This window comes from Penicillium waksmanii (genome assembly GCF_028829765.1).
Source record: "Penicillium waksmanii strain IBT 27052 chromosome Unknown utg000010l:1.0-3698451.0:1.0-3701458.0, whole genome shotgun sequence".
Lineage (NCBI taxonomy): Eukaryota > Fungi > Ascomycota > Eurotiomycetes > Eurotiales > Aspergillaceae > Penicillium > Penicillium waksmanii.
In genome coordinates, this window is record NW_026643256.1 from 526,513 (window position 1) to 539,428 (window position 12,916).

General features: G+C 50.9%; 6 protein-coding genes across 6 annotated transcripts; 3 read left to right on the forward strand and 3 right to left on the reverse strand.

Annotated features, from left to right (window-relative positions):
* Positions 1-216: 216 nt before the first annotated feature.
* N7481_012147 (putative protein transport membrane glycoprotein Sec20) lies at positions 217-1,491 on the reverse strand (the record flags this gene model as incomplete). Its single annotated transcript, XM_057271366.1, has 3 exons — positions 217-785; positions 843-1,093; positions 1,169-1,491. The coding sequence occupies 3 exons, from the start codon at positions 1,489-1,491 to the stop codon at positions 217-219; spliced, it is 1,143 nt and encodes a 380-aa protein (XP_057115554.1).
* A 617-nt stretch (positions 1,492-2,108) lies between these two features.
* Positions 2,109-2,429, forward strand: N7481_012148 (mitochondrial 54S ribosomal mL53 protein; the record flags this gene model as incomplete). Its single annotated transcript, XM_057271367.1, has 1 exon — positions 2,109-2,429. One exon carries the CDS (start codon positions 2,109-2,111, stop codon positions 2,427-2,429), a length of 321 nt encoding a protein of 106 aa, XP_057115555.1.
* Positions 2,430-2,931: 502 nt separating this feature from the next.
* Positions 2,932-4,033, reverse strand: ipp1 (inorganic diphosphatase IPP1; the record flags this gene model as incomplete). The annotated part of the gene is made up of 3 exons (XM_057271368.1): positions 2,932-3,501; positions 3,571-3,690; positions 3,893-4,033. The coding sequence occupies 3 exons, from the start codon at positions 4,031-4,033 to the stop codon at positions 2,932-2,934; spliced, it is 831 nt and encodes a 276-aa protein (XP_057115556.1).
* A 1,213-nt stretch (positions 4,034-5,246) lies between these two features.
* Positions 5,247-6,632, forward strand: N7481_012150 (tRNA-dihydrouridine(20) synthase (NAD(+)); the record flags this gene model as incomplete). The annotated part of the gene is made up of 1 exon (XM_057271369.1): positions 5,247-6,632. The coding sequence occupies one exon, from the start codon at positions 5,247-5,249 to the stop codon at positions 6,630-6,632; it is 1,386 nt and encodes a 461-aa protein (XP_057115557.1).
* Positions 6,633-7,290: 658 nt separating this feature from the next.
* N7481_012151 (DEAD/DEAH box helicase) lies at positions 7,291-10,791 on the reverse strand (the record flags this gene model as incomplete). Its single annotated transcript, XM_057271370.1, has 1 exon — positions 7,291-10,791. One exon carries the CDS (start codon positions 10,789-10,791, stop codon positions 7,291-7,293), a length of 3,501 nt encoding a protein of 1,166 aa, XP_057115558.1.
* A 526-nt stretch (positions 10,792-11,317) lies between these two features.
* On the forward strand, positions 11,318-11,763 carry N7481_012152 (vacuolar ATPase assembly integral membrane protein VMA21; the record flags this gene model as incomplete). The annotated part of the gene is made up of 3 exons (XM_057271371.1): positions 11,318-11,412; positions 11,473-11,564; positions 11,627-11,763. The coding sequence occupies 3 exons, from the start codon at positions 11,318-11,320 to the stop codon at positions 11,761-11,763; spliced, it is 324 nt and encodes a 107-aa protein (XP_057115559.1).
* Between the last annotated feature and the right edge of the window lie 1,153 nt (positions 11,764-12,916).

The window sequence follows — 12,916 nt, forward strand, 5'->3', positions numbered from 1 at the left end:
CTGTATCCGCCGCGGTGGGAGAAACGCGTCTACACGTGACACGCGCAGCACTTAGACGTGACCAATCAGGAGCCACACTTATACTTCATACGCTTGAAGTTAGGTCTTGATTCAACCGTGCATGTTATTAAGATTCTATCAATGAAGGTGATTTTACAGATGGGTAATAATTTTGGATTGGAATGCTTCTTTGGTACTGGCTGTTTCATAACACGTCTATAGTTCATCCCGGACCTCCTCTTCCCACATCCGCTTCTTCGTATTTCGAGGTTGCTGCTCAGCTCTGGCTATTTCTTCGGGCGAAATCGGCTCCGGTTCGTCTTGCTTTCCATCTTCGACCATTTGACCAATCTTGTCAATAATTCGATCCTCCTCGTCTTGCTGCGGAGTATGAACATCTCCCTCGGGAGTCCCACGTGGCACTGTACCTCCAGTAACCGCTGTTGCAGTCTGCTGGATAGCCGAAGATATATCACTTCCAATCGGACTCGCCGAAATTTCCGCCGACCCACGGGATAGCCCGACAGCACCCAAAACTGTAAACAAGAACTTCCAGGAAAACTTGAGGGGAAGCCATACAAGCCACCAGGTCGGTCCCCAAAGGATCCGGCGGAAGACCAACCAGCCTATTGTTCCAACAAGAATATAGAATGCTGTCTGAAGATACCAAGTATCGGACTTTTGTGAGCGGAGAAGAGAGTTGGCGAGACTGCGGGAGGAAGAGAGGAGAGTGTCGAGGCTACTGTAGGATTCGGAAAGAGAGCTGATGGCGGCAGAAGATTGTTCTAAAACCCAGTCTTGTCAGTCTTGTATTGTTGGCTTCAGTCTTGGGATATACTAACCGAGGGTTTCCTGGGCGAACGTGCTGCGGGATAACTCCGTTCGCATGAGATTATGGGTTCGGCGCAGCGCAGCGGTAACATCACTCGACGCATTACGCACCAGATCATCCTGCGTAAATTTATCTGATGATTTCTGTTGATTTGTGGGTGGCGACTGTGGTCTCGAGAATAGTAGTTCTCGCTCCTTGCGTTGCGCCAGCTCGGCATTGCGCTTGGCTTGTAGCTGAGCATGTCGGAATTCTCCCGGGATTCTGCAAGTCATCAGCATAATTCGAGGTCAGAGCAATTCAATACGCCGGCCGGAAGCCTATGAGACCACAACTCACCTCTTCAAATCATCCTCTAATCGCCCCGCCATGGCAATGACTCTTTCCTTCTCCGTCTCCTTTTCTCCGTTCATACTCGTGGCGGATCTTTTCCTTCCCCCAGCATCCGTCTTGAGTGCATTCACCTCTTCTCGCAGAAGTTCGAATTCATCCTCAGCATCTTTGAGCTGGGCACGAATCTCCGCACCGAGCTCAAGACGCGCCTCATTTCCTTGTCCGATAGATTCCGTGAAATTGCGTAGTCTGTCGAGAAGAGGCTGGATCTGACCCAGAGTAGTCGATAGCCCCTTCAGACGGGCCTGAAGAGCAGCTGTGGTAGACATGTTTGGTGATTGGGTTTAGCGGGTCGTTGGCACTCGCATTCGCTTGGTTGGGCCGAGTCGCTCAGTGGAAATATATTATCGACGAGAGCAGTATGTTAAAACGAGTTCTCGGAAGATTGAACAGCGCAGCAAGATATTATCCCGTAAATTGCGCAGCGTGCGTTGTATTGTAGCAAGTCGCAAGTTGCCAGGTGGGCGTCGGAGTTGGTTGTACTCTCGCGGGCGGTCCAGGTCCAGCATGTTTGCATCTACGGCAAACACTTTCCAGCCAACGCCCGCGACTCCGAACCTCTCGAATCCAGAACTGCCCTCTTGAATTCCCAGCCGCGCAACCATTTCTCCCTGAACAAGTCAGTCAAGGAGTCTTTGTGATATCATACAATCGCAAAACCCCAATACCAACAACCAACTACCAGCGCAAAACCCTCTCCGCCTTCAACCACCACCGCAAAAAACCTTCCGACTCAACGTCCGCCAACCAGGTACGCAACGAAATCCGTTCTACAGCGCATCCAATTCAATTCAATCCGATACAAAGCAATAGAATTCAGTCTCTAACCCATACCCTCAACTTCTCCAGCCAGCAACTGAACCAGACACCCCACCTAACTGCCAAAATGTCAATCCCACTCAGCACCATCACCACTTTCCGAACAACCTTCAACCCCTTCACCCACGCCTCCCGACCTTGCCGCCTCTTCCTCTCTCTCCTCCGCACGCCCGGCACAACACCAACCGGCAGCCCCACCCACATCGACATCAAGGTGACGCAGCTCCCGCGCAGTTCGACCCTGCCGCCCGTCATGACTGTCGGTTTCAAGGGCGGCAAGGAATTGACTCTCGAGGTCGGCAAGCGTGGTCTAAAGATTGGCGATGTTGTTGAGGAGGTATCGCGCGTTGGTCGATTTTTGGAGCGCGAGGCCAGTCTGAAGGGTTGAACGGTTGAAGATTATAGGAAACTGCCTCTTTTTTTTTCTTTTGTTGTTTCCTTCTGTTGCGGAGTGCTTTATGGGCATAGCATCTGGTATTCACCAGTCTGTCTTGTATATTATTAGCTTGTTTTTTTTGGCACCGGGGTCAGTGTTGGATTCTATCCTTGCGTCAGCAGGGTAGTTCAATTCCTCCTGCCTCTATTGTATGATATCCGATCTACAAATACTCTTTATGTGAAATCTTGAACATGGAACCAATTCGTCTTGGGCTAGATTGTATTACTATTACTCCGGGTATAGGTCACAACCAGACTACAGTAGAAAAAAAAATTATAAAAAGGGTAAAGGGGGGGGGGGGGAAGACGAATAATGAAGAGAAACAATAGAAGCCGAAGCTCCGTTCGACGCAATCAATTCTTTCAAATATACCCCGCCGGGAGAATCCGCACGGCGGGAGCTGACAGTTTTGGGGTTGGTATTCTTAAAAACGGCGACAGGTATCCAAAATTTACACGGTAGCACCAGAGATGAAGAACCACTTGTCGACGGTACCGTCAATAGGGGCGGGGGCCAGGTTCTCGTTCTGGGGGATGGCGGCAACCTCGCTGGGTCCAGCGGAGACGGCGGCGCCCTCAGTGTTGGTGGTAGCGATGGAGATCTCACCGGGGGAGACCTTGCCGGTGATGAGCTTCTCCCAAGCGTCGGCGCACTCGTGGATGACATCGGAGGCGTACTTCTTGTTCTTGCACTCGCCGGAGAAGGCGAACTGGTTCTCGGGCTTTCCGTCGGGGATCTTGTAGATGCGGAACCACTCGTTGGTGGCACGCAGAAGGCCGGGGAGGTGGCGCTCAACATCCTCGATGTCGTCCAGCTTGGAGGCAAGAGGGTCGTTGACATCGATGACGATGACCTTCCAGTCGGTCTCCTCCTCATCGATCAGGGCCATGACACCCAGGACCTTGACCTGCTTGACCTGACCGGGATAGCCGACAAGCTCACCGATCTCGCAAACATCGAGAGGGTCGTTGTCACCCTTGGCCTTGGTCTCGGGGTGGATGGAGTTGGGGTCCTCCCAGGTCTGGAATGGGATGTTGTCAGAAGGCAGTTCTTCAATTTGCTTGTTTTATTTTGGGTGGACGTGACTTACGCGGGGGAAGGCACCGTAGTTCCACAGGTAGCCCTTGTGGGGGAAGCAGTTACGGACGAAGCGGAGCTTGCCCTTCTTGGTGTCCTGCTTGATGGGGTTGAGGAACTCCTCCTTGGAGATCTATGGCGAAGGCGGAATTAGTATTGTGTGCTTTCGAGGTGCGGGGTTGATATGCCAGGGCATTTCCCAGCGGTGTTGACATTTGCATTTATATTGGCCAACGCCAATGCCAATGCCAATGCCAGTGCTAATATCAATGGAGGAATAGGATAACATTTATCATACCTCCTGCTTGGCGTTGGTCCAGCGGGGGGATCTCGACGACCATGTTCAGAATGGTCTTCTCGGCATTGGCGTAGAGGGGAATGTCGTGGAAGGGAGAGACGATTTGGCCATCCTTCTCGATATAGACACGGTGCTCCAGCGTGTAAGGCTGGGCAATCTTGCGGATAGAGTAAGACATTTTGGGAGATGTGGAAGAGAGATGTCGAGAGAGAAGAGCGGCTCTGGCGAGAGGAGGGGAAGAAAAGGAGGAAGGAGGGGCGCAAGTGGGGGGGGAGCCAGCGTTGCGGATGTGCGCCAAACAGAGGCGGTGGAGGAAAATCCTAGTCGGGCCAAGGGAGAACGAGACGCAGAACGGGCCAGGGCCATTGGCTGCGGTGGGTTGAAGATGCCGTATGTCAGCCGCTGTGTTGATAATGAGAATTGCAGGTGATGTATTGATGGATTGTGGTGGCTGTTGCTGCCTGTTGTCTGTTGTCTGTTGTCTGTTGTGAATGTTCAAGTTTGTGTTGTGTCTGTATATTTGTTGAGTCCGGGTCGTTCCTGCCCCTGTCCTCTCGGGAGCCCGAGATTGCCGTTCCGCCCGTCATACGCAAGCACTTTTACTAGTACTAGTAGTACTTACTCAGTACGAGTACACATAAATGGCCAGTATGGCACTACTAGTATATGTCAATCTATATGCTACAGCTAATATAGTTCATACGCTGGTCCTACTTGCTCTACTACACTGTCGCGTGTCTGACACATGTAGACACAGTATGGGGGTACGGGTACTTCGGGTGCCTACGTATGCGCTCTGCATGTACTCCGTACTCGTACATCTAACAGGTCTAGCCGATATCGGCTAGCATTAACCTTGAAATACTCACTGCCAACTACCATGGTGCCCAGCTATACTTGTACTTGCACTTGTACATGTATGTGGACGTGGCTGATCACGCCATACTTTCGACAATCCAATTGTGTGTGCATATGGCAGAAACGTGGAAATAATACCCTAAGGACTCCATAATGACCAAGGAATCGATTTTAGAATTAGACTGGGTCAGGTCCAGTCATTTTGAATTTAGGGTGGTGCTAATTTTGCTGTGGAGCAGATCGGCTTGCAATTTGCAAATTGAGAATTGCATTGCAAATTACCCTTTACAATTTGCAATTTTCAATGGAAATCTTAAATTTGCAATCGTCCACCGAGTTGACAAACTGGCCAATAGTGGTCACTCTACCACGTGACACTGCTATCGTCAGCCCTTATCCTCTTATCATCACGTGTGAATCCCTGTCGGGCCTGGCCGATCGCCGCCACTTGTGAATCGCACCCCGGAAAAAAGTGCCCAGACAGATTTACTTCCCCTCCTCGACATGCTATGATCCGTCTATTTCGCTCCGCCATGGCCTCCCTTGTCGAATCCGCTACTGCAATCGCAGCTGCCCCGGCCACCGTGCCGCGCGTGCCCATCCCTCCTAAGGGCGTCGATTATCGCGGAAAGATCGTGCTCGCCCCAATGGTGCGCTCTGGCGAACTACCCTCGCGCCTCCTCGCCCTGAAATATGGCGCCGATCTCGTCTGGGGCCCGGAAACAATCGACCGTGCCCTCATCGGCGCCGAAAGACGCGTGAACCCTCGAAACGGCACCATCGAATTCACCCGCTTCCCCTCCAACGGCGGCCGAGTTGAGAAAGCCGCAAAGCCCTCGATCATTTATAGATTGGACCCTATCCGTGAGAAGGGAAAGCTCATTTTCCAATTAGGCTCTGCGAGCCCCGACCTCGCTGTCCAGGCTGCCAAGGTCATTGCCGCAGACGTCGATGGCATCGATCTCAACTCCGGCTGCCCTAAGCCTTTCAGTACCAGCGGCGGTATGGGTGCTGCACTCCTTCGCACCCCCGATAAACTCGTCTCGATCCTGGAAGCTCTCGTACAGGAAGTTGGCACGCCCTACCAAATCGGCATCTCCGTGAAGATTCGCATCCTCGAAACCCCAGAACTCACCTCGGCCCTCGTTACTCGACTTGTTCGCACCGGTATCACAGGATTGACGGTCCACTGCCGCACGACTCCAATGCGGCCCCGCGAGCGCGCACTTCGCGACCAGCTCCGTATGGTTAGGGATATCTGCCATGAAGCGGGTGTTCCGTGCTTGATGAACGGTGACGTGGAATCTCGTGATCACGGACTAGCGCTGATGGAAGAATACGGTGTCGACGGAGCCATGATCGCCACATCTGCTGAAGCAAACTCATCTGCTTTCCGCTCCAAGGCTGACGGTGGTCTCGCACCCTGGAAGGAAGTTGTGTACGAGTACATGAAGTTCTGCCTGGAAAGCGAGAACAAGCTGGGTAACACGAAATTCTTACTCAACATGTTGATCTCGGGCAAGGACAAGGTGTACAATGAGGCGAAGCAGTGCAAGACTTATCTTGATTTCTGCCGCAAACTTGGCTTTGACGATTTACTCCCTCACGCTGTGCGCGTTGATGAGATCCTCGATCTGTCTAATAAGTGGACCTCGGCTCCTGGCGAAGAGGTCAAAGATCAGTCTCGTTCCAAGGCTGTGCAAAATGCCATGGAGAATAACGAGTCTGCTCGTGCTGCTGGTGGGAATGGTGCTAGATCTAAGGCTGTGGCTCAACCTGCTCATACTGGCGGACCTATTCGGACATCGTCTGTTCCTAGTGTGGCTAAGGTGACCAAGACCGAGCCGGAAGCACTTGCTGTTGATCCTTCGCTTTCTGCTGCTCAAGCTCCTCCTCCTCAGCCTGAAGTTACTGCTTAGGCAGTATCTGAACATGGATATTCGGCATGCTTGCTGCTCCTCGTTAGACCACTCTCTCGCGCCATTCCCCTCTCTTTTGTTTCCCTGCATAGCCTGGTTTCTGAAAATGTTTGTTTGTTGCATAACAAGGTTCCCCTGTTTATAGATTTCTAAAAAGATACACAAGTCATAGGTGGTCTGCGGTATTAGTTCTCTTACCTTTGATCTGAATATATCTCTCATTAATGATCTCCGAGCCTCACATCTCAAACCTCAACTGGATTTCTTCTAAGGTTCCAAGGTTCTAAGGTCAAATCCGGATCAAACCGCGATGCCGAAGATAGGATCTCAAGCTGTCAGCCCTGGAGGGCAACTGTGAAATTTATCGGAGTTTATAATAGTTGTTAGATGGAAGGGGTTTCCCAACTGCACTTAATCTGCGTTAAAAACAGACTTTGAGACATACTGGGTTGGAAGATTATCCTAGTAATTTAAATCTAAACCTTGGAACTTATGGCGTGGAAAATGTAAATATTCAAATTCAGATGGCTCATGCATTATCTTTATGTGGTCTACTCTAACATGATATTCATTGTACGCCTAGTCACCAGGTTCAAAGCAGACAGAACAGAAATGACCCCCTGAAAGGGGTCTAGAAATAGAACTCCCGAAACGATTATCATACCCCGTTCACCCCATTCACCCCGTTAACATTTTTCTCTTCCCCATTTTCTTTTTGCTCCTCCTGCTGCTTCTGTCCAGCCTCCCCCTCCACCCCATCCTTCTTCTCCTGATCCAACCCATCAAGAACCATCCTCTCAACAATATTCATCCCCTTCTCCTCCGCCTTCCCACCATCCTCATCACCCGCAACCGCCTGATCAAGCGCCAACTTAGTCTGACCAAGCGCGTAAATCTGCTCCTCAATCGTACCCCTCGTAACAAAGCGGAAGATCTCAACTTCCCGCGTCTGTCCAACACGATGAGCACGATTCTCCGCCTGGACATCTTCCTGCGGGTTGAACGACGAGTCGAAAATAATAACCTTATTCGCGCAGGCAAGGTTAATTCCCGCTCCACCGGCTTTAGTCGAGAGCAGGAAAACGGGGATCTCGGTATTCTCGTGGAAAGCGTCGAGGATAGACTGGCGGTCCTCAACATTCGTGCGGCCGTCTAGTCGGACAAACTGCATGTGTAGTGTTTCCAGGACGTCCTCGAGGATATCCATGACCATGGTGAATTGGGAGAAGATGAGGGTTCTGTCGCCGTTGGCGATGAAGCGTGTAAGGAGGTCGCGGAGTTTATCCACTTTGCCCGAGTCCATCCATTCTTCAGCCTGGAGCTTGAATTTGCCCAGGCTGCGCGGGTTGGCGATGCACATCTGGTGGCACTCAAAGTCATTGTATGGTTGAAGTTCTTCGAAGATGATGTTCGGGTCGGAATAGGACCATTTCTCTTCTTTGAGACAGGCGGTGGACATCTTGCGGAGGATGGCGTCGGTGTATACTCGTCTCCGAAGGAGAGGGTGAATGGCGGCTTGGCGGAGTTTCATGAGGATGTTGGCGGATTTGGAGCCGGTTTTGACGCCATTTGCGCGGTCCTGGAGGAGCTGGCGGACGCCCTCTTTTTCGTGGTCGTAAATGGCTTGCTGGGAAGGCTTCATCTCGCAGTATTGGACATGGGCGTGTTTTGCTGGGAGGTCAATGACCTGGTGCTTCTTGCGGCGGAGGACGAATGGCTTCAGCATGGACTTAGCACGTTCAATTCTTTGCGCCGAGAGGAGGGTGGCATGTGATTCGTCTGTGGTTTTGGCCTTGTTGGAGAAGACAGCGTTCAAATCTTCCTTATGCTCTTTGAACACACTAGGCAAAATGAATCCAAGAAGAGATGCTAACTCCTGCAGATTATTCTGAAGAGGCGTACCTGTGAGGAGAAGACGGAAGCGTGCCGGAATGCGAATTAACTTCTCGTAGAGCAGGGACTGGTGGTTTTTCAACATATGTCCCTCATCGTAAACACAAACCGAGAAATTCATCTCACGAAGGAACTTGGAATCGACCTTGGCCTTCGCAATGGTGTAAGTGGTGATAATAACATTGACACTGTCCGGGTCATCTTCGAGGTTGTCTTCAATTCGCTGTCGGAGCTCCGCACGCATGTCTTGGCCTGCGTAGTAGGGGATAACATTCAGAGCTGGACAGAATTTTTGGAATTCACGAAGCCAGTTCTCGATGGTCGACGCAGGAACCACAACTAAGTGGGGACCTTTTGTCCCCTTCTCGTGGAGGTGGGCCAGGAAAGCAATGACTTGACAGGTCTTGCCTAGACCCATGTCATCGGCCAGGATACAACTCAATTCCTTCTCAAATAAAAGAGACAACCAGTTGATACCAACAACCTGATAATCTTTCATCTCGAGGTCTTGCGACATTATTGACGGCTGGGTGATGAATCCCGCATTCTTCGGTTTGCGCGATACGGTCACCGGGCCATCCTCATCAGAGTCGTTGCCGTCGCCAGTTGACGATTGGCGATTCGATGAGGGTGTCGCTATACCAGAGTCATGTGAATTGTTCATTGAAGTGAGCTCAAGCTCCCCGTCGCGTTTTCCAAACATATCCACGCCCCACTTCTTCATCTCATCGGCCACAGGTCGACCTAATCCTTCGCACTCGGCAACAAGAGCGTCAATCGCCAGGTAACCAGTCCACATCTCGAGACATTTATCAACAATTTTGTCTCCAATGGCCTTAGGTTGCTTGCGAGGCCGACCCTTCGGCTTGGTCGACGGATCAACAGGTGCCTGTACAGTGCGAACCTCGGAAAGATACCGAAACGGTCGATGAGAAGTAATGAGTTCGGCAGTTTCTTGTGGAATTGATGCGATATCGGCAAGATCGTGAACGTTGCAAGTATTGAAGAATTTGAGGACCTTGCCATCCAAACTGCTATCGTTCGCATCCTGGATCTGAATATCTGAGTCGTCGGAGTCTGAAAGCGCCGCCTCGGGTGATTCTGAACGGTTTGGGCTTGGTTGTCGGCGTCGGCCTTTCTGAAGTCGGCCTCCCTGCTTTTGCGGAGGAGGGGAAGAAGTGATGGCGATAGGGACTTGGGGTGAGATATCGCGCGATGGTGATGCACGGTTTTTCGGTCCACGCATAAGACGGCCGCGGGGCTTCGCTCCCTCGGCGGGTTGTTCACGCTGAGTGGCAGGTCTATTCATGGAAGCCCACTTATCCTGAATCGTGCCCCGGGCTTTGATTTTCTGTTTGGCTATCGGCGCCGGAACCGAGCCTCGGGGGGCTGGCATATTCAACTCGTCTTCCGAAGACTCAACAATCAGCACGTCGTGGCTGTGTGCAAGGCGATCCAAGGCGGTGTCGTAGTTTCCGTTCACTTCGAGGAGGGCGTCGACACAGTCTTGGACCGATTTATGGGGAAGTACGCCTTGGATGCGATTTACCTTAATCTGTAGACGGTAATCCTCAATTTCATGCACCGAGGTGTATCGCGGGGCCACGGGCTGAGCGCGGGAGGGGGCATCCTGTCGCGCCTTCTTGGTGGCGACACCCTTGGGGCCAGTTGGTGGACTCATTTGATCCGCCGAGCGCTTTGTGCCAGTTGAATTGGGATCAAACATGGCGGAGGATGTGATTTGCCTAAACCGATCCATGTTGTTTCCGTCAGATCGCACTGGTGACTCTGCGATCTTCTCCTTCTCCGGGCTTCGGGCAGCCTTTGCGAACATTGCCGGTTTGATGTCTGTCCTTTGAGCCGAAGTGTTCTCCTCTTCGTCGGATGAGCCGCCTCGATAAGTTGGGCCGTCTTCCAAGTCAAAAACAGGTGTTCGCTTCGCGGGTCCGAGGGATGTTGCAGGGGAGCGGAATTGGGTCCCTGAAGGGGCCATCAGCGAGGATAAAATACCACCGGTGGGTCGGCGCGGTGGTGAATTGGCAGGGGCAGTCGGTGAAGAAGCAGCCACTTGAACAACCGATGCGGAGGGTCGTGAGTATGGTAAATCGACCAATTGCGTGGGTTGTGTCAATCGTTGCGACGGAGTCAATGTATGCGCTCCGAGGGGGACAGTGGCAATAGTATCATGGTGGTCTTCGTCAGGGTCGGGGGTACCAGGTGGAGGATTTCTATCCCTTCCGGGGGTATCGGGGACCGGATCGTGCATCGCAAAGGACAAGAAGATTTCCCTCAATTCCAGCGGTTCGCCCGACTTCTGTCAATCATTCACTCAGGAAACCAAACCTGGAGAACTTTCACTTTGCCAACCACTTTTTCTGCCGGCGGAACACGCGCCGACGCGCGAACATCACGTGAACCATACTGTATCCCATTTGGGAGAAGGTATATACAATATACCTGAGGAGAGAGAAGCATTGTATAGAATAGTAGCTGGAAGTCAAGATTGAAGGTGTAATTGATATTGAGAGCCGAAGTAATATTGACAGTTGGGAGTATATGGGAGTATATGGGAAATGGTACTCTACCAGACCACCGCAGTGACGCGGGCGCTGCCATGTGACCAGGTCTGACTAGGCCATTTTGGTCGTCTCCGCAATAGTCAACGTTAACTATTAAGCCTCATCTCCATCTCCATTGTCAGCTTCCTGTTTCTTCAGGTTTAATTGATCCACGATAGACCACCCAGGGCAATTGCACAGTTTCTCATTGCCCCTTGTTCCCTATTTCCCAAAATGTCAGCCCGCAAGCCCCATGGACAGAGCTACGCCGACGTTGCCGCCAACCCACCACCAAAGACCGACTCCATCGTGGCCCCAGCCGTCCCAAGGTATGCATAAGTCATACATCATTACATCCAGGGCAATTCCAACTGACATGTTCTGCCAAGTGATGTGATCTTCAAGCTGCTCGCCTTCACTGCGGCCATGGTGTTTGGCCCCATCGGCATGTATTTCCTGACTGTGAACACCATCTTCGGCGGTATGTTCGAAATGCATTCTCAAGCTTTGTTCAATCACCATGTCCTAATAACCTGGCTCTAGGAAACCCAACATATGCCGGAATTGTTGCAGCAGTTACGGCCAACGTGGTATTATTCGCCTATATCTACGTTGCCTGGAAAGAAGACCAGGGAGACCGAGAAGAAGCCGCCAAGGCCAATTCAAAGAAAGGACAGTAGCCAAGAGATGCAACATGTAAAACGATCCAAAATCAAATGTTTTTTTCTTCGTTCAATGGCGCTGCTTGGTTGCGTGTAGCCGCTCATCGAATCTAGGGGGCTCTAGTCCCCCAATAACGGGGCTGCAGTGCAACGACAACTAAGCTTACATTCATCTGATACATTATTTTAAAACCCCAGGTTCGATCTTCAGGATGGTGGATAACCTTGGCACATACTCTATTCATATTTGTATCTGCACCTTCTTCTTTGGCTATACGGACAGGTTGCCTTTTCTTTCAATTGGCCCTTTGCTCCGAGGTTTCATAGACTGTGACATCAAGCAAAATATCAATCTATCAACAGTGAAGCTGAGTATAGGTCATTTTTATTGTATTTAACATGATTTCAATTACTATCAACTCAGAGTCAGGGCCTCGCGACACAGTTGATGCAAATTCGCCCTTACCGCGATGTCTGAAATCTTCATTCATGGAGAGCCAGGTTGGATCATCACCTGGTCAGAACAACACAAACACACGCTGGAGCTCTTGCATCAGTTTATAGGTGAAGAACCCAATCGTATAACCAACCCGGCCTGCCTTATACTTGAAGAAATCACCAGGGGTAAGCGTGATTCCTTTCCCTGGGCCACTATTTTAAATGCAAATATAAGTAGAATACCCAATTGTCATATTATGATAGTACTTACCGGGTTACTGAAGGCCAGTTTATGATACTACTTCAAGAAGTGATTACCCACATTAGACACGTGAGGTATATTGTAATCCTTAGCGTATAAGTCCCGTAGTTGTTTGATGAAGTTATGCCTTAGGTATGGTTTTGAAAGCCGGGTTGGGATATCGGTAATCCTATGATACTGTGGGCTAACTTGAGACCAAACTTTTGTCTTGACATGTAGTCTGCTGTCGAGATTTGGAGCCTCTGGATCTTGGGGCTCTTCTGGAACTGTGATAGGCAACTCAGTCAAAAGCTTGCTGAATGTAATTGGACACTGGTTAGCAGCCTCCTTCATTGATAGGGCACCAGCTGGGTCTGCCTGGTCAAACGCCCCACAGTCGGACAGTACGCCGGAAGCAGTCTTTGGACAGCGATGTACGCTCAATTTTTCTGTTATTGCTCTGTTTCGTCATTGTCTTGGAAACACAATAAT